Source organism: Colletes gigas, unplaced genomic scaffold (assembly GCF_013123115.1).
Source record: "Colletes gigas isolate AHSC1104 unplaced genomic scaffold, ASM1312311v1 Colletes_gigas_Sc00008, whole genome shotgun sequence".
NCBI classification, from domain to species: Eukaryota; Metazoa; Arthropoda; class Insecta; order Hymenoptera; family Colletidae; genus Colletes; species Colletes gigas.
The window spans coordinates 346549-372990 of NW_025106637.1; the positions used below are offsets into that span (position 1 = coordinate 346549).

Here is a 26442-nt window from a genome sequence, read left to right on the forward strand (position 1 = left end):
ATGTAGTAACTGAGTCCAATAAATTTTCTCCGATATAGATATTGCAATTTGTTTGTTCGCGGCAATATTACATGTTAAATATTTGTAAACATTATTTGAATTCAGTTACTGTGTACAAAATCAACACCGAAATAAAAGTATTTATTCAAAATAAGAGACCAATATAGAAATACACCCAATTATTCATTCAATGGTTTGTCTCGGAGATCTTAAGAAACAATTCCTGAAACGAACGGAAGATTAGGTTAAGAAATTAGATAGGATAAATGTATATAATATATAAGTATTTTAATAAAATGCACTGTTACGGAAAGATACATTAATAAAATATGTTCATGTACGCATAGTCACCGATGAATGCGTAAGTATTTTTATAACCTAAGATAAAAAATAAACGTATTTTAAAAGAATTCTAGATTTATTTTAAGTTTAACATATTTAAATAATTTACTATATAAACCGTAAAATAACGTTTTACACGCTTTAAGCACGATAAATTTCTAATCTATTTGCTTTTTTGGTGTAGCTGCAATTTCAGCACGCAATAGTTGACCATTCAAGATAATTAATAATTTAGAAATGCTACTTATTATTTCATTAATGTTAAAAAAAAAGGTATTTATTTGACTGGTTTGGTCTTGAATTACCATATAAAATTTCAAATATGCTGAACTTATGTCGTTGAGTTTATTCGATACTATTGGTACGTCCCGTAATTCGTCAGTTTCTAACAGGGAACTTAACTCTTGTAGGCAACTTAACATATCACAACTTTTTTTGAGGTCAGACATTACCGTAAGCAAGAACTGACATACTCCTTCTGTACTTAATTTTAATAGGTCAACTAATGAAACTATATCAACATTTAATTCTGAAAACCTTTCTATCATGGTGTTTGCATTTTCACGTCCTGATAAGGCAGATGAAATCAATGTGTTTGCATGTAGAAGGCTATCGATCACAGAAATTTCTGGAAATGTATTATCAATTACATTTGTTTTCTTGAGTCCGTATACACGTTTTTCCAGGTCAGTGATTCTGTCCTCTAACAGATCAAGAGCTCCCATTCTAAATATTAAAAGAGAAAATATGATAATATGTTTGTGCATACATTTTCTATAACTAAATTTGAAATTAACTATGTAAATGTAAACTCATGATATACACTTTAAATTTGTATTATAGTATTCATTTCTGCACTATATCCTTAAAATGACAGTTGCAATTAAAAAATGAAAATGTTACGTGTTTGGTTATAAATACAAGGAGAAAATAAACTAGATATATGGTACGAGTAAATGAACCGAAATAAAGATTAAAAGAAAATTACTGATCTTAGATCTTGAATGATTATTACAAAATACTTTAATACACGCAGCAAATTCACAATATGTGTTCAATTTTAGGTAACATTACTTACCTGAACGAATTCGAAAATTCTAGAACCGTTTTGTTTTATGCCACAAACAAATCACACCTCAGAACAAAATATTTGACAAAAGCATTTACACTGAAGGATTAAACGGTACGGGGGAAATAATGCGCCGTTATTGTGCGGTGCAACTAATATATTTTACTGTCTTTGAGGACGACTTGTGCAAAACTAGCCGTGACGCCATTTGCGTCGTCAATGTTACCACCCTCACTTCGATAATTCGCTAGGGCAAATCCCCAACGAGTTAGCGCCTTTTGGCGCGAGATTGTTATAAAAAAATGTTAATAACAATCTCAATTTGGTATAAAAATTCAATGAAACCTTCACCTTTCTTAAATTTCTCGATATCTTCGTTTCTATTATTCGCGATAATTAATTATTCGCGTCATACAATAATTAAAACAATTCTTTACAACATGTATCTATTGTAATAAAGTTATGTAAAAATATTTGTCTACATACCAGTCAATGAAAAAAAGGGTATGATGGTCGAGTAAATGGGCAACAGATTATGTATATCGTTTAAAGCAGCGGCAGAATCGCGCATTTATAATTTTACATGTAAAATCTTAACGCCTATGAGCACGTTATTACGAACTTATATCATTCCATAATTTTTACGTGTTTTGTTACTGAAAAGTATTTTTTACTGAAAAATAATTGTATACCTTTCGAAGCTGCACAATGGACCGCAATAATTTAAGTTCGACTCTGTTCAAAAACTGCTGGTCCGAATTGTGAAGCATTCCCGAAACTCTTGTTCATAAAACGAGAAAACTGGTACTCGAAATAGACGGTTCGATGCAGCTTCTGCTTGCAGGCACATATGTAAGCACTTCACATTATGTATGCATACTCTGTAACTACAGATTTTTAAATAAACTCCACCGTTCTCCCCTCCTTGCCACTTTGAGAAACTGTTACAGACGAATAGCAAACAATATGGCTACGTCGAGTGGCGTAGTGGGGATACGGAGTAACTGTCATGGCCGACTCGCGTAAAAAGCGTAGTTTTGTTCGGACCGTGTTCGCGAACGGTGCGCGGTGTGACCAGTGGTGAAAAAAAAAACATGAGGCACAATAATAATGGGCAGACGGTTAAGCGGAGAAGGCGTTAGCAAACTCTCGGTCCTTGTACAGGACGATTTATGAGAGAGGTCCGCGACGATGGAGTCACGAGCACGGAGGACTCGGTTGCGTAGCATTGTAGGGATATGCTTGTTTCTCGCGCTCACAAGTATCATTTACCTCGGATACTTCTGCCCTGATCATGTATGCGCCCTGACGAATCGTGAGATTAAGGAGTCCGTAAGACTATCCGAGGGTCTGTCCGCTGGCTCCGGCTTGTCTTCCGTCTCCGTCGAATTCGACAAAAATGGCCTGCTCTCCGTACATCCTGCTTTTAGATTGCAAAGCATTCAAGGAAGTCTTGGTTACGACGATGTGTTTACTAATGAAACCTTCCAGTTCGATATAAATGGACATGATGTCATTGTTTTCCTACATATTCAAAAGACTGGTAAATAATAACGTTATTATCGTTCAGTGTGTAATTTTTCATTAATTCCCATATTTATTGTTAAGAGCTTCGTTTTTTACTTGTCGAAAAATGAATAATGGTACGTAATGTGTAATTAAGTATTTTGTTAAAACAAAACTGTGCCACAGATGATCCTTCCCCAGTGTTTTAATTTACAGTAATCTGTAATAATCCAGTTTCTTATTATGGTATAGCTTTTTATACATGTAACATTTTCTATATTTTTTTTATATTTAGTTTATAAATTTCTCTTAAAAATTAAATAAAAACAAACCAGATTGTTTGCAGATCACAAAGTATCTGTATAAATATATATTTTTGTTTGACTTTGTACTTTGATTCCTTTGGATGACTTCCAACCAATCCTATGGCTTAAAAAAACAATGCAACATCCCTTCTGACCATTGTACAACTGAATCTTTGCATTATTCATCAGGCACGGTGAAACCTCTAGACCTTATCTTGGAAGAAGAAAGAACAATTCAGGGATATTGTCTTATTTAATATGCTGTGCATGCATATCCCTGTTTCCTTCTTACTTTTTCTACGCACATGCTTTCCATAATGTTTTTTTTGTTAAGACGCATATTAATAGATACAAGTTACAAAAACTTGTTTAATTTATTCATTGTCACTACCATGATTTTAATCGACCTTAACCCGATACTTGTAAAAACTTGATACAAATTAATATTTTCAAAGAAATATCATAGAAGTTGTTTCTTACATGTTTCGAAAATTATACCTGTTTATTTTTCTGCTATACTAATAGAAGAAAAATGTTGTTTATGTTACAGGAGGAACTTTATTTGGCAAACATTTAGTTAGAGATCTGGATCTGCAGAGACCATGTTCTTGTCAAAGGAGACGTAAGCGTTGTTTTTGTTTCCGTCCAAATCGCAATGAAAACTGGCTTTTCTCGCGATATTCTACTGGTTGGAAATGTGGGTTGCATGCTGACTGGACAGAATTGACTAGTTGTGTTGATGCTGAATTAAATAAAATTGAAGGGGAGGGAATAAAGCGTAGATACTTTTATATAACTATAATAAGGAACCCTGTTGCGCGATATCTATCCGAATTTAGACACGTGCAAAGGGGTGCAACGTGGAGAGGTGCCCGTCATTGGTGTGGAGGAACCCAAGCTAATATACCACAATGCTACCCTGGATCGAATTGGCAAGGAGTCTCTTTAGAACAGGTAATATTTTATTAGAAATCTCAATACTGTTTAGTAATTTGGAAAGATTTTTATGTCCTAGTATTCTCATCAGTTCATAAAAGTGACTTCTTTTACAAGTACAGCATTAAGTATATTATCTGAAAGGCTTTCACATTTAGAAACACATTAAGATAAGCATTTTCCTTTATCTTGAGACTTCCTTTTCTCCTACTACAGTAGTGATCACATAAGTGGCCACGCTCGGGACCGGCCGCGGTCATATATGTGGGCATGGTTACTTCTCAGAATTCAACGGAGATAAGGAAAGAGGATAAGTGCGAGTGAAATACAATAGCTGGCATCCGAAACCATATACATATACAAAAAATATCGATAACGACCCAGCGTCAAGTTACACTCGACACGCTCGCGAAGCCGCTGGCTTCTAAGAATTGGTGGGAATAACCGCGGTCATTTAAGTGAGCAAAAATATGGTCACTTATGTGGGCACTACTGTATATAGATGCAATTCTTACCATGAGAACAGCAGTTGCTTTGTTGATACAGAAATTTAAAACTTACAAAAAGTTATATTTATAGCATATAATAAATTTTATAAACAAGTATAAATTCAAATCATTTTGATAAACAATATTATGGTTTATGTAGTTTATGGCCTGCCCATATAATTTGGCAAGCAATCGCCAAACCAGAATGTTGGCTGATCTATCAGTTGTTGGTTGTTACAATTCTACACTCAGCAGCTTGGAAAGAGATCGTCTCATGTTGGCTAGTGCTAAACACAATTTACAATTTATGCCTTTCTTCATGTTGACTGAATACCAAAAAGTAAGAACTAATTTTTTTTGTTCAAGTATTGAGATTGCATGTTAGCATGGTTTCGCATTATCATTCATTATCATACTAGTTTCTAGCTTTCTTTGGTTTTTAAAAAATGTTGCTAATTTCATTAATTAATTTTCAGTGCATTATACTTTTAAACGTATGCTTAAATTCCTTAATATTTGTGTAATTTAATGCATTAAATATTGTTATAGATTTTACATATTTATTATTATTTTTAAATTATTATTCACAAGTCTCTAAAAATTTTAAAGAAATTAATTTATCTTCTAACATGTCCGAACTGACTGTGTTAACAAAGTAGTTTAGTTTATATTAGAGAACCATCTGTTGAAAAGTAGCTCTCAATGTAAATATTTGTTTTACCCACCATATACAGAGGATGTGTATTCCAGAAACATTGCACCTTTTAGTTTTATGACTATCTTAAGCTTCTTTTCCATTTTAAGAGACTTAAGAAAATTAATACTTTCCAACTAAACCATGTAAACGTTTTAATTCTTTTAATGCAAAATAAATTTATTAATACTAAAATTCATATATATTAAACAACTGTATATATTTAAATATAATTATTAATATAGAATATGTAGTGCTTTCTCTTTCCATATGTTTAATGTGCAAATAATTTTGTCCTTGATTGTACATTAATATTCCTTACTATGTTATGTTTTGTGAGATATGTTTTTGTGCCTGCTTTGATCCTTTTTGTTACCTATAACTTATAGATCCATATGTTGCTATCCTTGACTCATGTTTATAGAATATTCATATGTTTTTTCATTATTCTGCTAAAAATTGTGCATAATGAATCACAGTCGATATACAGGGTGTTCGGTAACGGATGATACAAACGAAAAGGGGGTGATTCTGCATGAAAAAATAAGTCTAAAATATAGAATAAAAATTTTTCATGTCTTGTTATAACGGATCTTGCTGTAGATCAATGTCTCGATCGAAGTTTATGTTGATAAACATTTCCAGGGTCACGGAATTGTTTATTGTACCTATCAGCTCGCATGAAAAATTGTTATTCTATATTTTAGATTTATTTTTTCATGTAAAATCACCCCCCTTTTCGCTTGTACCACCAGTTACTGAACAACCTGTGCAGTTCGTTAATATTTTTTGTTATCAAATAAAACATACATAAATTTCACAACAGTAACTTAAAATCAAATAGGTGGGACAGTATTCTTTTGAGGAAACATTTGGAATGAGATTTGCTATTGCATTTGAGCAACATAATGCAACACTGAGTGCTGCTACAATGGCCACCCTCAGTGCTAAACAATTAGATGCAGTGCGTAGGCTTAACAGACTAGATCTTGAACTATATGAATTTGCAAAGATCCTTGCACTTCAAAGATTTAAACGGCTTAGAGATGGTGATCCATATTTTGTACAACGATTTCAACATCTTGGTGAACTACCCGCACGGCAGAGTGCAACAGAATTCAATTGGGATTCTGTTATTGAGGATACCACAGATGTTGAATGATATAAGTAAGTATATTATAAATAGGTAATACCGATGCTTTGTATTCATAGCTAAGCAAACGAAGTTGCTTTGAATCTGAGTATCTCAGGGGAATCACCCTTGAAAGAAAATGTTTTACATAGAATTATTGTATGCGGATATCTGCATGTAACTTACCAAAAGTGTTATAGAAATTAACTTGGATAAAACCAAAGAGAGCTCGGAGGATCTCAGTGTAATCCTCTTTCAATAGCTATATATAAAAGTATATATGAAATAACAAGTTTTTTTATGATTTTTATAATATTCATAAATTCTTTATAAAAGTTCTTCCATTCAATGCAACTTTCCTTATGATACTACATTTAAGCTTATAGTTTGTTGATGTTTTATTTTGTATACAAAAGTAATTTGCAAACAGAGTTTTTTATGTTTGTTAGAAAGTTGATATTGAGAAATGTTATTGTAAATCAAGTTTTTATTTTTTAAAAACATTCTCATATTAGAGAAATTTGTAGAATTTCAAGCAAAATATTGATAAAAATATTTTCTCCTTAAATGTAAATGTTTAGTGGATAACATGATACTTATTATTATAATTACAGTTTCTTTAGAGAATTAAATTTATCCATATATTTACTTTTACGATTTACCGAATATAGTAAATTGGTAAAAAAGAAAAGGATGAAAACTTAATTTTGAAATAAAAATAAATTGTTATTTATTTGATCTATAATAATAATAATGATACTTTAACAATATATTTTACTTTTGTTAATACTTGATCAAGTATCACTAACAAAATAATTTTATCTTTTCCTTGAGAATATCGATTGAGAAATATTAAACAGGAAAATTTATACTAATAAGATTTAATGGAAAAAAACATTTTGCTTTGAAAACATAAATATTAAAGGTTACGAGTCAGAGGTCAGTGGTTCCCTATCATCTTTGTTGGTCAATCTCTTTCTGAATTTAGATTTAAGTCTTAAACCCCGTTCTATAATAATACGAAATGAACATAAATTGCACATAATGCAATAAATATAAATATGTTCACCGACCTAATAATTTATCGGCTTTGTGGGTCGCTAACATTCAAGTTGGGAACCTCTAAGTCGAGTCGTTGTTACGTATTCCTAATTGGTACATCAAGGAGATAATATGCATGTGTAAAAATTCTCTATTTATAGCAATTTTCAATGGAAGTATAAATATTACGATTTAATTTTGTAAATATATCTAGAAGTATATATTTTATAATAAAATTAGTTGCAGTGTTGCAATGTTAAACCCTCTATTTCAATAATTATACAAAGAAATTATTATTACTTTGTTATTTATACGTGTATGAATACTTAAACAAAACAATAAGCTGCTGAACATGCTGTTTCTATTACGTATTCACCTATCAAAATGTCATGCACAAATTTCATTAAATTTTCTCTATAAACTACATCAATTTTTTTATTAAGTTTCCAATCAATCGTATTATGCAATAGAGGTTTAAACAAGGTGACAATAGATTTAATGAAAGCGATCTGTATAATTTAAGTGATATGAAATGTGGGGTGTGAATGTTGTAACGAATGGTTAAACGTGTTAAACGAATTGGATAAACGTGTTTAATGTTAGACACTAGTTATTTAATGATGTAACTGCTACCAGAGGTGATCTTACTTGAGTATGTATTTTATTTATTAAAATTATCAAACATTTAATAATTCCTTTATGCAAATGTTTGGGACATTGGATTTACACAATTTCGTGTCGTTATTCCGAACTAATAAATCGACGATTATTACGCTAAGAACGAAGAAAGTTGCATTATATTAAAGGATTGTGTAATTTAATGTATTAGAATTGTATGTGCAATAAGGCTCAACGGGTTACCATTATAAATATTTCATATCATCGAGTCATGAGATAAGTGTATAATATATCCTATATATGTATAAGGTATTCTAACAGTGATGGTACAAACTTTGGATAGATTACTTATCAAAAAAAGCTTTGACGAGCATGAATTTAAATAATTTGTAACGGAAATTTCGTTGCAACCGTCGATTGTGCCTATTGGTGCAATCGTCGTCGACGACACTTTTCGACGTGAAATGGCGGTTAAGTATTTCAACTGTGACAATGCATGGCTTCGATACATTTTCACAATGAGGTTCACGCACATTCAAGAATCATCAGATTTAGCAATCATGTAAGGAAAAATAAACCATTTTTTTGATAATGTAAAACAAAAACACAGCGACATAGAAACATATCCCTTTGCTATATTCGCTCAAAGAACTAATAAACTCTCAAGAGCTTTATCAACCAGCACTGTCAAGATATAAGGGTAATTAACTAGCAAGGCTATTAACTAACATACTTGAGATAACTTAGAATTCTAAATCTATATTTATTTACACTCGTTTACTAATTTCGATAAATACTATACATATGTATAACCAAAGTTTGAATCATGAATTTTAGAACACCCTGTATACCATATATGTATCTAGGTAGTTAGCCTTGAATTGTTATAAAACAGAATGCAAATGCTCTCTTTAATATGCAATTGGTCTTTTATACACGATCATCATATTTTTTTGCTAGTTATATTATGGAATGAGTGCCATGCATCATGAATCGTATAAAAAAATTGATCTATTTCTTAGGTTTGCCATTAGAAATGATTTCTGTTAATATAACAGTATATCGTTTCTTTTCAACTTATTGTTCATAAACTATAGCTTTCTATGGCCTATGTTGAACATTTTTGTTGACTACTCAATAGTAATTATGACCAGTTAATATTTCCTAAGGGTTTCTAACGTGTTTCTCTATGTTTTTCAAATTGTTATGGAAAAACGTAAGCATAAATTAACTTGAAACTACTACCATACGTAAACCAACAACTTACGAAGAATTTGTCAGCATATAGGTTAGGTATATGTAGCAACATAGTATTAAGCATATAAAATTAATGATAATGATTATTTCGAAGTAACATTAAGGACCAAAGATTTAATATTTTTACAAGGATGCAGAGAGCTTGTTGCAAGCAATTGTAAAAAAAAAAATTTTTATATGTTCGTAAACGAAGTGATTGTTATAACTGCAATAAATGGTGAGATGTACCATATATCTTTCCATTTAATACATAGGTACAATAATTAGAAGTATCCACCTGGATAAAATAAAAATAATCTTTTTGGAAATTAACGCACCGAAGCAAATGTTTCTTAACAGTATACTGCTATTTTCTTTGCATATTTGCCTCTCGCGTGGGCCAACATCCGCGGAATAATTTAAAAATAATTGAAGTTACATCGCACAGGCCATGCAGTATTTAAAAAATTCCGAAATGTAACACAATTAGATGTATACAATACAGTTCTGTTTACTTTTAAGGTTTCAATAATTGCTACATTTCTCTGCCGTTTTTTCTTCGTTTATTTTACGTATTAGAGTGTTTATTGTATTATGCGTGTAAACGAGTGCTTGTGACCACTTGTAAACAATTACAGGTCATTAGTTATTCAAGTATTTGCATTATCAGCATTGTAAAAACATACACATACTCATCTGATTAGCATGAACGAGAGACTAGCTTTAATGTGCAACGTACAGTCGTAGTATGAAATTAAGTAATTGAAAAAATTAAAAGAATATGCCATGACAGTAGCCTAATAAAGCAAAGTATAGGCCTAAGCCATTGGTACCTTACGTAAGCCAGTGTATATACCATACCATTAATTCATTAAGGAACAATAAATTGTTGTGTATACAATATTATATACAATCTTATACAGACATATATAAATACATAAATATATATATATATACATATATATATATATATATTATAAAAAAATATTATATGTAAGTTGTACACACATATTTAAAATTATGTTATTTGATTATTAAATAATTATACAAAGGAAAATATATAATTATTTTAAGATGTACCAAGTTCAAATAAGAACTAATCCAGATAGGTCTACATATTTTAAATGTGTTTATAACAATTATTATAGCATAAATCTTGATTATCGCGAATACTATTCTGAAATTATGATTGGAAAAAAAAAAAAAGATATAAATTAAAATGTTTATTTTGCGTCTGCTAATTAAATATATTTATACATTGTTATTAAAAGAATTTCTTATCTTAAGACTTTGTGTCTAAATTAGAATAGTTTTTGACTCTGTATTTTAATATTAGTTGAATAGTGGAGGGACATAATGAATCCATTTGCATATCAATCCATTTTGCTAGAGCAATGATTGCTCTAACATTATCTTTTCAAAACCAGTAGGTGGAGGATGAACAAAGTGAACCAAAATTAAATCTAGAATGGCCCCATCATCCACTATGAAAAAAAAAAAGAATTGATTTTATAATGCAATGAAACATTACTAGTATAAAGATTTTTTCAACTTGTAGAAGATTACCATAGAGTACAGGGTACACGGCTCCTTTTATGCCCATTACCGGAGCATCCATTGATTTCCCATTTATATAGAAATTAAGTTCTACATGGTCATAAGACACACCCTAACGAAAAAAAAGTGTCATTAGTTTGCAAATTCATACTTTTGCAGGACATTATACTTACTATAATGTCTCCTTCTTGAACTACACTTTGAATTGTATGTAGTTCTTGTTGATTATGCCTTATTATACCATCAGAGTTAAGAGCCCAACTTTCTGTATCGTTTCCCCCAATTGTGATATTCAGATCCGTGGACCTTGTAGCTAATCCGATAGCCCATATACCTCCTTGTTGTATTTTAACTTCAAAATAACTTTTACTTTGGACAAGAGGGGCATTTGTTAAGGCACCACCACAACCACACACTCTTAGACCGTCTTTTAGTATCACAACTTCATGACCTGCACCAATTTGACAAATATTTTCCTTAAACGGTGTTACATGTCTCGAAAATCTCGCATTCTTTAGTGATATTTTAAAAGGCATAAAAGCAAAAGTTTGATCGTGATCGTGATACATTACGAGTGACAACTCGACACATGTTCTTACTTTTTAAGGGACGTGGAAAAACAAATATTTTTATGCAAATTTAATGATTATAGATATTGTTAACAATTTAAAATACCGTTAAATGTTAGTCCAATCGTAAATGTTAAAATTACCCATGAAACATGTATCTAAAGTTATAGGATTAAGTTCTCTCTTCGGCGTTTGAGTTTCGGCAAAGCCAAGGCCGTCAAAACAATTTCTTAAACAGCAAAACATCATCGTCGTTCGATTTTCTCTACAGTTTATTTAAACTAGCAAACGCGGCATCGTGCCACTTCTAGGAGAAAAAGCGTTCAAGTTTTCGAATATTTACTTTTTATTGCACAAAACTTAATCACTATGCGACTCCTAGATATGACACTAACTTTGATGACGGTGCGTGCATTTCAACGTGAATACAGGATTTCAAGTTTCATTGTATTGGTTCACTATGCGTGTCTGATTCTGATAGAAAATGGCTCCTCTTTATACACAATCGATAATAAAAACTAATTTTTTCAGTTATAATTTATTTTCCATCGTAATTTAATGAAACTGATTTATCTAAATTTCAAACGTTAACGCGATCAAAAATGCAATATCTGATGCCTTAAAAGCCTCTAAGATTTAAGGTTATGTTATATCGATGTTTAAGGTTATGTTCAGAATGCAAATAAATATGTATAACGAAGAACGGAGAAAAATTTATTAAAATTGTTAAATATACATTAGATCGTATCGATTACGGTATTCGATCAGGGGGAGGGGGATAAAAACACTTGTAATTTGGTTACAAAGCAGTATTTATTTACTTATTTTATATAAGAAAAGTTTATACCCGACTGGGGTACAGCATCTGTAAAAAAATGAGAAAATTGTCAAATACGCAAAAAATAACTAACAAATAGTTTATCAAACAACTTACAATTCTGATACGGTGGCCCATAGCTTTAGCAGGTAAATTTCTTTTAAACTTAGCACGCACAGAACCACTAGTTCCATGGGGTCGTGTCACTTTACCCCAAATAGCTCTAACTTTTGTTTTTCTGCCTTTTTTACCGGGAACGGGTGTCTTATTTTTCGCCTATACAGAGACACAGTAATCAAGAAATACAATCAGTAGCCTAATTTATATATCACTCGAATTTAAACAAATCGATTAATTAATAAAAAGAAGCGAACAAGATTACCTTATATACATAAACACACCGTTTTCCTATGTAAAAATCTGAGTCGCGTATGTTTTTTGCTCCATCAACTTTAAGCAAAGCTGTGTGTTCATGTTGATTACGCAGTCCACGTTTGTAACCAGTGAAAATGGCTTTAGCGTAAAGACGTCCGTGTCTTTTAAACGGTCTTTTTTTTAAAGGAGGAGGTTCTGCCTGGTTCTCCTCCGACTTTTGACTCGTTTTCGTTTTGGTTTTTGGTTCTGTGGGTGTTTCTGCCATGTCTGAAAAAGTAAAGCTTAATGAAATAAGATTCGGACGCAAGGCACTGTCGTAAACTTATTTAACCACTTTCAAATTTAGCAGAACGCGTAGGTTATGTCAAAATAATGTTCCAATTCTAATGGAAAACAAAACAAAGTTTCGTTTTAACATTAAAACAGGTGTTTTTGAACACAGCATTTTTTACCAATTTACAAAGAAAATGCAACGTTAACGTATCGTCGATTTATTACGAAATACACGTTTTTGTTATTATACGGCTGCCAGTGCCTTGCGAAACATAGCTTTCCGTAATCCACATAGATCAATGAAAAATATGCGAAATACGGCAATGAAAATATTCACATGGTATCATAAGACAATAGTCATCAATTTAAGTCTATTATTAATCTAGCAATTTAACTAATTTAACATATTTTAAGTAAGAAATACGGGACTCTAGCACTATCAGACATACCGGATATGTATCACGAACTAAAAGAAACAGGAAATTTCAGCCCTCTCACGGTCGAGGTATTAAACTTTTTCGTGGCAACGTCAAACCCCATATTGTCGACAGAGATTAATTTCTTGGAAGATATGGGCGATAGATGGAGCCAGATACTTGATACGTGTGCGTGTAACAAATACAAAAATTCATTAGTAAACTTTTCGTTAACGTAAACTTGTGTTTTATTTGTAAATGCGATCGTAGATTAGCATTCATGAAATCTTGTCTAGAAATCTAGATTCTTGTTCAAATCTATAAAAACTAGTTTACGAACAAATCTAGAACGTTTATTCATTATTCGGAATACAGAAGATGCAGGTGAATTAATTTCTACGTCGACAAGAATCGGATATCGAACGAAATATAATTTCCTTTCCATCATAAAAAGGTTAGAATCGTATTAATTATATCTGTATAGATAGTCATCTCGATGTATTTTTTAATCTTAATCGATAGTCATTATTAATGTAATACAATTTTCTGTTAGATGATAAATGCGAAGAATTTGAGAATTTGGAATTGCAGTGGAAGCAGAGGAGAGTGATGCTGGTTTAGTTCAGAAAGGTAAATGGAACGTGAAGATTCAGGTTAGTGCAAACGATTTTTAAAGGTTTCGGGGATAAATGAATAATTTCGGTACAACATACGATCTATTTATTATTTACAACAACGTATCAATGTTACACAAAATGTACCACATCGTGTTTTATTTAAGTCACTTGTCACACAATTTACAAAACGTTGCTCATTCGCTCGCCTTAAGTTCAGCTCGTTAAATGGACAGCATTTAGAACTCGTTCTCAACAACATTCGCGGTTATTTCATACTTTTCGGGCGAAAGAGAATATGTATGGAAAATTGAGAATCACCAGAGCCTCTCGTTGTATCTTCTGATTTTAGGAATTCGATCGTTTTTAAAAAGTTGATCCGTCGCTGAAAAAAAAAGGCTTTCTCTCGTCGGTGAAATTTAAAATGTCTGGTAAAGTAAACGGGGATCGACGGTATATTTCGACCGATCGGACAGTAAACCGGTTAAAATCCTCTTAGACCCGAAACACGCGACGGGAATACAAAAATTGTATACATAGTTAAGATTCTTTAATAGGGTTCATAAACTCTTCCGAATAAAACTCTAAAATATCGGCGCGTGACCGTAACGAGTGGACGTCAGGGGGCTTTCGTACTCGGCCACTAAAATCTCGCCAGCGAGAAAGAAACATAGTTTAAAACTCGAATATAAAGACCTTCGCCTCGCGAATACGGTGATCTACGATCTGATCCGTGTTTCAATGGTTTCGAACAAATCGTCGAGTGTTTTCCATCTACCTGACACAGTTTTCTGCAACAGTTACCTGGGCCGCCTTGAACGTTCGTTTCGAGACGTTGTAAGATTATCTTAGAATATGGAATGATCGTCGGAAAGATGGCGTTTAATTATCTGAACGGTTGTGTCTCTCTATTGGTTCGGATAATGGAAGTTTGCGATCGACGTTGTTCAGATATTAATGGGAACGTGAATGTTCCGTTCCGGGGAAGGGGAGCTGGCATAATTCTCGCCTCCACCCAGGTACAGATCATTCGAGTTCGAAATTAAAACTGTCGAAAAGCTCGATTTGTTCGAACCGAGATCTCCGGCAATTCCACTCGAACGTCGGACTATCATCTTTTCAAATAACTATTTTAAATGAATTTCGTCCAGGTGTGTAAGTGGAACGCTTGCAAATGCACGATATTAATTCGGTAGATGCGAAGAACATTATCTTTTATCATACGGATGACGGAGCGTTGGACAGCCGAAAAGGTGGACGGATGGCTGCCGTGATAAGAGATGCTTTCGTTTGCTTTCTTTCTTTTTTTTCTTTTTTTTTTCTTTTTTTGGATTTTTTTTCTTCTTCTTTTTGTTTTGTAAGTTAAGAACGAGTCTGGACGATTTACCTTCGGATTAGAATGCGAACCCTGCCTCACCATATTTTTGATTGCACTCTACCGACCGAACACACTGTGCGTTGCACGCAGTTCACGAACAAAGGATCACGAATCGCGTTTTATTACGTCATTACTTTCTTGCTGATAATAAACCGCTGTACCGAGCATTTGAAAATATGTAAAGAAGCAGTATTGCTGTTAAAACGATAAATTGGATATCTTCTTTTCTATTTCTCGAAAGAAACGAACAGGAAAAAGATGAACAATCTTGCTCGTGATCCTTCGCGAATAAATTATTCCTTTCACACATGCACGCGATAACAATTTGTGGTCGGTCAGCGTATGCGTTAAATTACACATAAATAATATCTATTTTTCTATATACGAATGTACGCGCTAAGTTTGCACACGTAGTTTTCACCCGTGCAATGGACAAGTCGCATGTACGTGCAACACGCACACAAACATCTAGGCGTGGACACGGTCGAACGTGCACGCATATATAGAGCGTTTTTAAAAATCTATAACGCCGCGAATCGAGGCTGCAATTGAGCTCGAGATTACCGTTTCTATCGTTACTGTGCGAAATTTCGTAACCGTTTACTTATCAACTATTCGCATATACGCGCTATACAATGCAGATTTACCTAAACTTTACCGTGAACAGTCCGTACGCCATGATCGATCACTCTGCGCGTCGCTGTTGATCCTCAAGAATGGGACAAACTGGAGAGAGAACAATTTCTTTAAAAAATAGTATTTGACGTTGTAGCTGACATCGAGATGGAAATTGCTTATCAAAGTTGGAAAAAGAAAACAGTGATTTGTTTCAAAATCGACGCGCGGATTACTTTGTACATCGATCGAAGTGGTGGCGCTGCTGTCGATGATATCGATAAGAGAAATTTAAGTTCGAACGAGATGATCGATAGCAGCGGATAGTCTCTAGATCGGAGAAAAGGACATTTGGGTGAAAAAGTTTCTGATAAAGCATCGTCGCGAGGATTTTTGTACGTTTCTCTACGTTTAATTACACTAATTCGCGCGCTCGATTCGTGGCGTTATACACCCGCAGAAACCACTCGGTACAAATATATTTATATAGGGTGTCCAAAAAGTACGCTGTATAAATTCGACCTCATACTCTTTGGTCACGATGCATACCTTACAACGAAAGTAACTTCGATAACATACAATAAATCGTATCTTTATTTGGCACATTTCATCAACTATAGGATCCGTACACACACGCCTGCGTACTTGTCATCGAGTATACGCGTATGTATGTATAAATATACATAATATGATATATATGTATATATATTATATTACATATACCAACTCGCTTTAGTCTCTAATAGTCATAGAATACGTACAAATATTCCATCGGAGTAACGATAGCATATACTTTTTTTTTTGTTACATATATATTTATCTACGGGGCGTTCGACAGGTTTTCGTGGCAACATTTTTTTACGATCGTTTGTCGGGCCAAAATGTTGTGCAAACGCGTGCCGAAGAATGCTTCGTCGAAAAGTTGTAACGATAATACGAAGATAGAAATACCAGTCCGCGAGAGTAATTGTTGTTTAGTCGCAATGCAGACCAAAAGTAACATTCAGCACCGATTTCCTTCTACAACTTCTTAAGGAAGCATTTATATAATATTTTCGTTTAGAAAAGTTTACTCGAAAACCTGCCGGGCATCCTGTATATCTACATTTACCTTTACTTTCCGTATTATACTAACCATTAAGTGCGTTCTCAGTCCTATCTACCTCTAGAAAATTATAAGAGGAACACAACAATCTGTTATATTTAATACAGCTATATTAATACATCTATGCGATATATGCGTAGATATATTAATATATGTATATAGGATTTGTGTCGTTAAAACGTCACGCGCTTCGCCGAACAGGGAATAGGCTTGGCAAGCGTGGGAGTTGCACTCTCGTAAGCTTAAGTATACATATCTTTCACGATCATCTCTTTGATCCATTCCTCGATACGCCGGGCCGAGTACTCGTTAAATCAGAGAAACGTTCGAGGGTTTCGTTAGCTTCCCACGTAATTGGAAACTCGATTAGAGTCGAGGAAATTTTATGATAAAAGAATTTCTCATTCGCAAACGAGCTTTCGCTCGCCTGGACGTTTCTTAAAGAGATCCGTTGATTAAGTTGGAACGAAGACGTACAAATACGATCGAGTTTCGAATTATTGGCGGGATTCGGGAACGCATGAAAGAGAGCCTTCCAAGACCGGATACGTGGTCGATCGTGTCGCCGAAAGCGCAACTCCGTGGACCCATTCAGAACATCCGGCCCGCAGTCGGAATTTTAATAATATCTTTGATAGGACATTTGTTTCGCTTTATCTCGTTTAAATAAATATATCCACGAACAAGGCACTGCTCGACAGAGAGGTCACGTCGTTTGACGGATGTTCTCGTTCGGAAAGAATTGTCAACGATCCGCGTGAACTTTAATAAACGGCCATCGAGCTTCATCGAGCCGTTTCCTATCGCGAAACGTCGGTTAAAAAGTGGTCGGGATAACGTTTTTAGAATATACCTGCGAGTGGAACGTTTCGACCACTCCCCGCGACGAGAATCTTGGAGAAGGTATTCCAAAACCCGAAATCGGAAGGAGCGTCGCTCGCGTTACTTTTCAAGGGAACTGAAATCCTTATTCCGTGTCTATCTTATCGGTTTTCCTTGTTTTGGAATGCTCTAAAGAAGAGGGAATCTCTTGTTGCGTGTTCATTGTTCACGGATAGAAGAAGTTGGTCGAGTAAAAATAGTTTCTATCGTGGAAATCTGTAACGACGATTCGTTCTCGTTCACCGATGTTCGCTCGAAGAAAGAACCGCACGAATGCCTATGTATTTCGTTGAAAATTAAAGCTTGGTAGTTCGTTTAGTGCTCACGATTATCCCCAAGAGCAAACTATCGTATTAATTGCCATTAATCGTTCTATCGTCCTGAGAGAAATTTTGGGTAAACTGGGGATCGCTTCTATTTTCTCTGGCTCGATTGGTAGAAAATAGAACTGAAATTGTAAATCGTTGATGCTAGCAGAAACGTTGCAAGCTTCGAACGACCGCGGCGTGAAAAACTTCGAGACGAGATGCGAGAGTATCGATAAGCGTCTCGTTTCCGACGAATCTTTCGATAGGAAAGCGTGATCGTTGCAACCAATCGCGACGAAGAAATTTGCCATCGGACTCACCTTTCACCTGTGATTTCTTTCAGGACGAGGAACAGACAAACGTCGTGTCACAGAGAGTGTTTCGCCCACGGGCAGGTCGACATGCGTTATAAAGGGAAGCACTTGGTCCGTTTCTGCGCAACGGCTGATTGGCAGTCGACCTTAGAACCTAGGGTGAAACCCTCCGGCTTGACGGTGTCCTCGACGGAAATCTTTCCGAGTCGTTTTTTCACTCGGAAAGGCGTTGATCTCGGGGATATGATCTCGTAAAGATCGCTCGTTCTCCCTTGAACGTGAACGCTACCCTTCGGGCTGCTCGGTTTCTGATCTATCGGAACGGTGATATCAACTTCCGTGCAATGATTCCGATCCATCTTCTGCGAGATTTCTTTCTCCAGGTCGTTGTCGCTCTTTTCCTCGTTGGTCTCCTCGGTGGGCGTGTTGAACACGTCCGACGAGTAGCTCTTCGAGTCGCAGATCAACGCAAAGTCCGCGTAGTCGACCATTTCCCCGGACTTGTCCAAATTCCTAGTAGAGGCCAACGAGATGGCCCTGGCCTCCGGCTTCTGCGGCTTATCCTCGTCCACGTAGTCCAACGACAGACACTTCTTCTCGAACAAAGCTGGCCCGGGAGCCTTCCTCTCTTCCGGTTCCTTGTTGTCGTCCTCTTGGTTCCCGTTCGACGCACCCTCCTCCGTCCTCTCCAACGAATTCAGTATCCTCGACGGGCGTCGAATGCTGTTCTCCCTTTCGACGGAGAGACAGAATTCTTTGTCGGTCAACAAAATACGCTTCGGTTGGCGGGCGGGTTTCGTCTCGAGTTCGAGATCCTTCTCCCAGGACGGGGTCTTTAGCTGGCTCTTGACCTTCCTGAGCTCCGTGAGCAGGTCCATGGTCTCCTGGGAGGGCTCGTGAAAGATCCGTCGTTTCGGGCGTCTAACGGACGAATTCGAGTCCCACTCTTGGTCGCTAGGATGATCGACGCCCTGTTGCTTCTTGAGCACGGATCTTACGGTGCCTCCGCGAGGCAGTACGGTTTCGCTCTTCTTCTCCGCGATCGACTCCGCCGACGACTCGGTGTCTTTGGTCGTGGTATCATCCGGAACGTCGTCGCGAGCACTGGTCCACGGTCGGTCTTGCTGCCTGGCGATCACGCTCTGAACGCTGCCGCGAGTTCGTCTCTTGAAATCCGCGTACGTCTCCATCGGTATTTCGTGGTACTTGAATTTATCCTGCAGCTGCTTGAACGTCTCTTTGGTGTACTCGTGGGCCCCGCGGTGGGCCAACGAGTCCACGGACGAGGTCTCTTTCGCGGCGGCGGCGGCCACCGACGACCGATCCTTCGTCAGAAGATTGTCCGATGAAATCCCGCGTCTCTCGAACTGCGCCTGCTTGCTCGACTTGTCGTCCTCGTAGGCCTGTCTCCTGGTCTTGGTCGGAGAGCAGACGCTCTTCTCCGGAATGTCGGGTTGCGAAGTGTCCGTACAGATCGAACGTTTCGTGGGCGAATTCGGGACACTGCATTCCGGGGAGCCCCGAAGAACCTTGCAACGGGTGGGCGTCCTCGGCACAGTGGTGCCTTTGATCAGGCACCATTTCTTCTTGGGCGAGTTCCCCCAGCTGTTCGGTTCCTTGTCCGAGCCGAAGCTCGCGTTCGTGTAGATGATCTCCTCGCTGGTAGTGACGCGACACTTTAGCAATTCGGCGCCGTTCGCGGGCCGTTGGTTCGTTTCCGGCTTGGTGGCCTCGTCGGCGATGGTCTCCAACGGCAGAGAGCTCGGTCCCGAGTCCAGCACGTCGTCCAGAGACCCTCCTCGCAACGGGTCCCGGGTATCCTCGACCTGGACCGTCGACTCCAGGTCTTCCGTTTCGAACGAGTACATCTTCAACAGATGACCCTTGCCGGAACGTCTCCTCTCGACGCCGAACGATCGAATCGTCGTCAGAGCCTTGTACTCTTCCGGTTTCTTCGGTTCCGAGACCGTCTCGACTTGTTCCGACTTCGCTGCGGTCGTCGACGTAGTCGTGGTCGTGGTCGTCTCGCTTTTGCTCGCGTTCTTCTGCTTGTAACGCGGCGCGTCGAAGATAAACTTGTCCAGAGTCTTGGACGATCCGATCTTGTTGAGGAAGGGCCTCTCCACGGCCTTGCTGGGGCCGATTTTCTCCAAGTACGGCTTGCCAATTATCTTGGGCGCGAACTTCGCGAGGAACGGCTTGTCCTCCGTCTTCGATATGCCGATCTTCTTCAGGAACGGTCGTTTCTTCTCCTTGTCCTGCGATCGGGCGTTCTCGAAGGAGCGGTCGCTCAGCCGATCGTTGCTGTAGTTGGAGGAGTTGTCGCTGCTCTTCGATCGTGCCCTCTTGTTTCTCGGGTGCGGGGTCAAGGGGGTTCTCGGTGTTCGCGGAGTTAGGGACGGACTGACTTCCTGGTTGGGGCAGGTTTCGTCCAGCAGAGCGATCGCGTCTCTGAGATCCATGTAGGCCTTTCTGGGCACGGTGCCGACGTACGTCGGCCGCGGAGGCTCGTTCTCGGTGCTGCTGTTCCTGGTGGAGACGGTGGTGTCCGGCTTGGCGAGCGGTTCCGCCTCGACGGCGTACAAATACGAGGGATACGAGCTCCGATCGCCCGTAGGGCCCGGCGAGGAGTCTATGGTCGGGTAATCCTCCAAGTACCAGGGCGTTACGCCCAGGTCTTCCGGCCTCGCCGCGGTACTGTACAACGGGATCGGCACGTTCTTCACGGAACACGTCGACTGTTGGTCCAGTTGCGTGCCGCTCGACGACGTGGTCCCGGACACGCTCGCCACCATCTCGTTCGGCGCGCTGGTCACCACCACCGCTCTACGGTACCTGGTGCAGGTGGCGAAATACGGCGGCGCCGGTCTGGCCGTCTCCACGATTACCCGACCTTGGGCGCACGGTACCATCGGTTCACCGTCCACCGGGGCTTCCTCCGGCGTCAGCGGCAGAGCCGCCCCCCGACCGAACTCGATAAACCACAGCTCGTCCCTCAACTCGCTTTCTCACTTCTTTTCGTTCATGTCTTTGTTGAGATAGTGTAGCACGTAGTGCAGCACCAAGTCGTAACAGTACTTGTACTCCGTCTGAGAACAAACGTAACGGAACTACGCCTTAGAGAGTTGATACAAGAGGAGCAACTTGAACGAACAGATCACCTACCATGTTCTCGACGAGCTGGGGCCTGTGTCTCCGTACAGTTTTCACTGCTTGGAAAATGTCCACCTCGCCGTGCTGTATCACCTGCTCGATGCACGCGTTCGCGGCACAGTAAACGCCGCAACGACTCCTACCGTCCGGTGAAACGACGGCCACCGGACCGTAATCGGTTCGTTGCCTCCATCTCTCCACCATGTTCATCAGCTCGACCAGACTGTTGGTGGACGTTGGTACTTTGTGGCCCATCGGCCAGCAAGTTAGCTGAAACAACTGAACGGTTTTCGGCGGAGCTTTCACGCCGGCCATCAGCTCCGTCAGCGACACGATCTTCTTATTTATCCTGAAGATCTGCGAAAGAAATCCAACGACAAAGTATATCGCGAATCGAGAGACGCGAACGAAGAAACGGAGACCGACCGATTGCTCTTTGCTCACCCAAGTCTTGATGTTCGTATAGTGATTGTGACTAATGTGATCGATCGTAAACACTGGACCATACTTCTTCGAGTGCTTCCCCTCTGGCCAAAAGCTCGGGAAATTCGTGGAGCCCGGGGGCGGTACACACAACACCACCACAGCCGCGCACTCGTAGTCGTAAACCAAGGACCAGAACTCACCGCACGTGTGTCGGAGAGGCCATTCCGTTACGATGTATTCCCTTGGCTTCGTGTAGCCCTGTTCGAAATAGACTTTTACCATCGACACCCTTTCCCTTAACGGATCGTGCAACGTAAATAGCGACGAAAGCATAAAAATCATTCGCTAGCAACGCGCGAAAGACTAGACTTTCAACGTCCACGGTTTAACGATCCTAGACAGAATTCGAGGAACGTCGTTAAACGATGGTTTATCGATACGATATATACTTTGGTCGCCGTGTAGGGAATAAATAACAAACTTACGTCCACGAAGACAGCGTTTATATAGTCGGTGTAACTATTACCCTGGAAACTGGTGAGGTACGGTCGAAAGTTGTCGGCTGAATAGAAAAATATTAATTCGTTCCATTTCAGAATTCAGTAAATTCGATCCACGCAATAGTTAATTAACGACAGGCTTGTTATTATTTTCACAAGGTTGGCTACTTGTACGCTATCGGGACAGTTTTTCCGTCGTGTCGTAAGGTGGGGGGTGGTTACTTTGAGCAATCTATTGATTCTCTTCCGGCCTTTTGTTATTACATTCGTCCCGCGAGTGGATAATGTCAAGATATTGGAAATTGTTTAGCGGCTAGAAGTTATCGTTAATCCGGTAAAGTGGAAAGTTCCTAAAAGCATCGCGTATAAAACCGTTGAACGCGATTGTAAACGTCGATGCAGAATACGGTCCTTTTCCTCCAGTGTCCGTACGGTCGCGAAATGTATTTCCCATAACGACATCGATTGCCGGTTTTATGGAACGGTTTTGATAAGTGTTTTCCCGTTGGCGAAAACTTACGTGGTACTACCAGAACGTCTCTGTTCTTCTCCCTATTGTCGGCCCTGTGTCCGCCGGCGCAATCTCCAATCGTAAAACGCGGCGTTTGCTTACAAATTTGCTGATATTCCCGCTGATACTCATTTATCTTGGTTATCGGATTTTTTACGCTCTTTTGCTTGAGACGCTGCGACAGCTCCGAAACCGGAAACCACGACGTGCCGCACACCACGAACTCCTCCAACGTGTCGTATACGAATTTGTACTGTTCCTGGATAAACAGAAAGCACTCGTGAAAATTGATTTTATCGTCGCGACGGGACTCTGAATATTTCCGACGCTTTACGGTTATCGTGTCGTGAATAATGCAAAGTACGATCACGCGTCTATGCGTTTTTCCTAATGTTATACATATTACGGTTTTAATACGTTTCTGAAATAGGCGCGCGGTAACGGAATTACGATACTTTCCGTGAAATTGCAATATTTTCTGCGTCACCGAAGAATATTAGTCTTGTTCGAATCGCAATAAGGAGACGATCGATGCTCGAAATTTACCAAGTTCTCGATAAGTCCTCTTCTACTCTGCCGCAACTTTTTCAAGTAGCCAAACACGTCGAAGGCGTCCTCCTCCTCGGCCAGCTCCATGTTCGCGTCTATCGCGAGGTACACCCCCGATCTTCCGCCGCCGTCGCTTTTTTCAACAGAATACAGATACATTTTTTTACTCGATTCGATGAGAATTCACGCGCGGTGCTTTTCTAATTTTACTTACTTGCAATGGACGACCATGGGACCGGATTCGTTCTTTATGGTAGACCCGACGACAGCCCTGACTCGTCGACGAAACTCCAAAACCGCGTTACCGAACGGGCACGTGTGCGAATGCCACTCAGTGTAATGGAATTGTAACAACGTTCTTTCTTCCGTCACTTCCTGCAATTGCACGCAAACCCGAGTGTCTCGCGTTTAAAACTATCATTCTCAACGAAAGCGACGCGAGCTCGAAGCATCGGAGACGACGAGTTCCAGAAATAGTTCCAAAGACCGCTTGCGGATAATAGTTTACTCGTATATTTAACTATTCCACCTTTCCGGCGATTCGAAGCTTTTCGACGGAACATCGTTCTGTGCTTTTTAAATCGAACCATAAATCTGGAAGGAACGTACTTTTGGACTGTCTTTAAATCGAACGACTTTGTACGTATTATAAAAATACAGAAAGAAAAATATTCTAGATTATTTCATAAAGAATTTTTGTACCTTGAACAATTACACGATATTCGATGTTCTATATATGTATAACGAAAGGAGAGAATCTTTGGTTTCCACTGTCTTAAAACAGTCTAACAACGCGTATTAAGAATAGTTAAACTTTAGAAGCGTGCAGTTCCGAAACTACTAGTGTTTTATTAATTATTAAGGTATTGTTAGCGGCGGTGAACCTTCCCCTTTAAAATGGCTTTTGGTTTTTGTCGATCGGACTTTCCGTTTTCGAGATATCGTAATTTATGTTAAAGGTAATTTTTCTTAATTCGACTATCGCTGTCTTCGTCTAACGTGTCGCGTCGGAGCTCCTTGTCGCACGTTGACCGAGTGACCGAGTGAATGAATGACGTCACGTTTACTATTTACTACGAGTCACGTGCGGTCAACGGCCTTGACAAGGCCGTAGTAAACAAACGCTTCGGACCCTTATAAATATCTCATTTTAACCCCTTCCCGTGGTGTAACGAGTCTGATACGTGACAAAGATTTTCGCCTAAACATATACATATGTATATCATGTATATCACGAGCCAGACTCGCGAACCGAAGGTCGGGCCAAACGTAAACATCACGAGCGAGGCTCGAGGTCGGCAAATGACGATCGTGATTGGAGCTTTAGTTCTTATCAGTACGCCGCAGGAGTCGGTCAGGATTCTTATAATCTCTGTTGCAAAGCAGTTTAGTGTTGACACCTATAGTTTTGGCCCAGATTTCGTGGAGGTAAATGGCACGGGAAGGGGTTAAAGGGCATTTCATCCCCTATCCAACGACTATCCCAGCTACTATAATTTTTGCTGTCTTCCATGTTTATTTTACCACTTACTTTGATCCTGTATTCCTAAAGAAGTCTCAGCACTTCCTATTGATCATACAACTGGACTATAAATTGTTTATTTAATTGAAACTAACAAACAATTCGAGCCAATGATAGTTGACGTTTACGTTTTCCTAATTTAATTCACGTTTGATTTCTCGACATATTTTTGGTCGCTTTATCAGAATATCGCCGCATTACGAATTGCTGCCTCGAAGACACAAAGTCGGTAAAGTCAAACTACTTGGAGAGTTCACCGTTTTGCATAAAGGAACGCTGCAACTGCGATGCATTATTCGCATATGCACTGCGCTTTAACAGTACTCCCCGACAGTCTTGTCCCGCTTAACTGCCTCGAAAGATTTACATTACACTTTGCTGATCGCTGTTCGAGACGTTACAGCCGCGACAGGAACGTCGACGGTCCATATTATATCGCGTCTTCAATTTTCCATACTTCGAAACGCATTAAAAAAATAATAGAGAATTTTGAACGCGCTCAAGAACGCAAGTTTTGTTAAGAGATTCGACGCGCCGCGCGGAGGGAATAATTTCTTTGGAGAGGAATTATGCAAAGCAGTTAATATGCCGTGAATGTTAATGCAAAGAAACAATCGAGGCGGAATTTGAGAGGTCTCTCTATTTTCATTCCATTTCCGAGGCGTTTATAAAATTAAGTCTTACGTAACGCTGTTTGAGTAAACTCATCGTCTCCTCCGCTCCTATCTCTCATCCGTATCGTTTTGCATTCACCTAGTTTCGGAACAGCCCGAACTAGTACGGGCTACTTCCCTTATAGTTAATTCCGGCAACTTTTTTTACCAACTTTCTTTCGTTTCGGAAAGCAGTCTTGCTGGAACCTTGCTGGAGTCTACTCGCGATCAAAGTTTCGAGTTCGCGCGGGTTCCTGCCTTTCACTATTATTCCTCGTGTATTATACATATACCGGATAGAATTTATCCCAAAACATGCAGGTTTTGCATCCCAAATTGAATCGTTCGTAAATCCACCGCTTTCACAAATCGAGTCTTGAAAGGATTACTCGTACAATATTTTTCAGGGAGTCTAGTAGTTTCGTTATCGAATATCGTGTTAGTTTTGCAGACGAATCTCTGTTCCCGAATATTTTACGAGGCTTCCTGCCCCGCACGCACCGTACAGTAAATTTCTTTTCTTTCTCGACGGTGTTTC

The 26442-nt window shown here is 38.5% G+C and overlaps 6 protein-coding genes across 10 annotated transcripts in view; 1 reads left to right on the plus strand and 5 right to left on the minus strand.

Annotated features, from left to right (window-relative positions):
- Positions 1-355: 355 nt before the first annotated feature.
- LOC122396840 lies at positions 356-1702 on the minus strand. Its single transcript, XM_043395543.1, has 2 exons — positions 1421-1702; positions 356-1068 (listed from the first exon to the last, which is right to left on the minus strand). Exon 2 carries the CDS (start codon positions 1065-1067, stop codon positions 501-503), a length of 567 nt encoding a protein of 188 aa, XP_043251478.1. The 5' UTR covers position 1068; positions 1421-1702; the 3' UTR covers positions 356-500.
- A 732-nt stretch (positions 1703-2434) lies between these two features.
- On the plus strand, positions 2435-6788 carry LOC122396768 (heparan-sulfate 6-O-sulfotransferase 2). Its single transcript, XM_043395425.1, has 4 exons — positions 2435-2954; positions 3773-4176; positions 4807-4986; positions 6185-6788. The coding sequence occupies exons 1-4, from the start codon at positions 2603-2605 to the stop codon at positions 6500-6502; spliced, it is 1254 nt and encodes a 417-aa protein (XP_043251360.1). The 5' UTR covers positions 2435-2602; the 3' UTR covers positions 6503-6788.
- A 3819-nt stretch (positions 6789-10607) lies between these two features.
- Positions 10608-12101, minus strand: LOC122396816 (SPRY domain-containing protein 7). The gene is made up of 4 exons (XM_043395517.1): positions 11637-12101; positions 11098-11375; positions 10934-11036; positions 10608-10851 (listed from the first exon to the last, which is right to left on the minus strand). Exons 1-4 carry the CDS (start codon positions 11740-11742, stop codon positions 10754-10756), a joined length of 585 nt encoding a protein of 194 aa, XP_043251452.1. The 5' UTR covers positions 11743-12101; the 3' UTR covers positions 10608-10753.
- A 157-nt stretch (positions 12102-12258) lies between these two features.
- LOC122396762 (60S ribosomal protein L35a) lies at positions 12259-13453 on the minus strand. 3 transcript variants are annotated; one of them, XM_043395416.1, is made up of 4 exons: positions 13408-13453; positions 12693-12952; positions 12428-12586; positions 12259-12358 (listed from the first exon to the last, which is right to left on the minus strand). In XM_043395416.1, the coding sequence occupies exons 2-4, from the start codon at positions 12948-12950 to the stop codon at positions 12335-12337; spliced, it is 441 nt and encodes a 146-aa protein (XP_043251351.1). In that variant the 5' UTR covers positions 12951-12952; positions 13408-13453; the 3' UTR covers positions 12259-12334. The 3 variants fall into 3 exon arrangements, with proteins under 3 accessions (XP_043251351.1, XP_043251349.1, XP_043251350.1); XM_043395414.1 differs by lacking the exon at positions 13408-13453 and adding an exon at positions 13296-13320; XM_043395415.1 differs by lacking the exon at positions 13408-13453 and adding an exon at positions 13138-13289.
- A 642-nt stretch (positions 13454-14095) lies between these two features.
- LOC122397021 lies at positions 14096-21502 on the minus strand. The gene has a single exon (XM_043395828.1). The coding sequence runs from the start codon at positions 21500-21502 to the stop codon at positions 18683-18685; it is 2820 nt and encodes a 939-aa protein (XP_043251763.1). The 3' UTR covers positions 14096-18682.
- A 35-nt stretch (positions 21503-21537) lies between these two features.
- Positions 21538-26442, minus strand: part of LOC122397022 (receptor-type tyrosine-protein phosphatase kappa) — a 45674-nt gene continuing 40769 nt past the window's right edge. For all 3 annotated transcript variants that reach the window (XM_043395829.1, XM_043395830.1, XM_043395831.1), the window contains exons 8-14: positions 23944-24104; positions 23727-23862; positions 23190-23439; positions 22655-22731; positions 22188-22427; positions 21756-22100; positions 21538-21679 (exon numbers count right to left, since the gene is read on the minus strand). In XM_043395829.1, the coding sequence (XP_043251764.1) occupies positions 21599-21679; positions 21756-22100; positions 22188-22427; positions 22655-22731; positions 23190-23439; positions 23727-23862; positions 23944-24104 (1290 nt within the window). In that variant the 3' untranslated portion in view covers positions 21538-21598. The remainder of the gene's footprint in view (positions 21680-21755; positions 22101-22187; positions 22428-22654; positions 22732-23189; positions 23440-23726; positions 23863-23943; positions 24105-26442) is intronic.

Bases quoted from the DNA above. Each gene is read 5' to 3' on its own strand.
- LOC122396840 (XM_043395543.1), bottom strand. From the start codon at position 1,067: ATGGGAGCTCTTGATCTGTTAGAGGACAGAATCACTGACCTGGAAAAA.
- LOC122396762 (XM_043395414.1), bottom strand. The intron at 12,587-12,692 runs GTAATCTTGTTC...GTCTCTGTATAG, and splicing joins GGTGTGTTTATGTATATAAG to GCGAAAAATAAGACACCCGT. The intron at 12,359-12,427 runs GTAAGTTGTTTG...ATTTTTTTACAG, and splicing joins TGGGCCACCGTATCAGAATT to ATGCTGTACCCCAGTCGGGT.
- LOC122396816 (XM_043395517.1), bottom strand. From the start codon at position 11,742: ATGATGTTTTGCTGTTTAAGAAATTGTTTTGACGGCCTTGGCTTTGCC. The intron at 11,376-11,636 runs GTAATTTTAACA...AAATTGGTGCAG, and splicing joins TTTAGATACATGTTTCATGG to GTCATGAAGTTGTGATACTA. The intron at 11,037-11,097 runs GTAAGTATAATG...TTTTTTCGTTAG, and splicing joins TTCAAGAAGGAGACATTATA to GGTGTGTCTTATGACCATGT.
- LOC122396768 (XM_043395425.1), top strand. From the start codon at position 2,603: ATGGAGTCACGAGCACGGAGGACTCGGTTGCGTAGCATTGTAGGGATA. The intron at 4,177-4,806 runs GTAATATTTTAT...TGGTTTATGTAG, and splicing joins AAGGAGTCTCTTTAGAACAG to TTTATGGCCTGCCCATATAA. The intron at 4,987-6,184 runs GTAAGAACTAAT...AAAATCAAATAG, and splicing joins TGTTGACTGAATACCAAAAA to GTGGGACAGTATTCTTTTGA.
- LOC122397021 (XM_043395828.1), bottom strand. From the start codon at position 21,502: ATGGTACCGTGCGCCCAAGGTCGGGTAATCGTGGAGACGGCCAGACCG.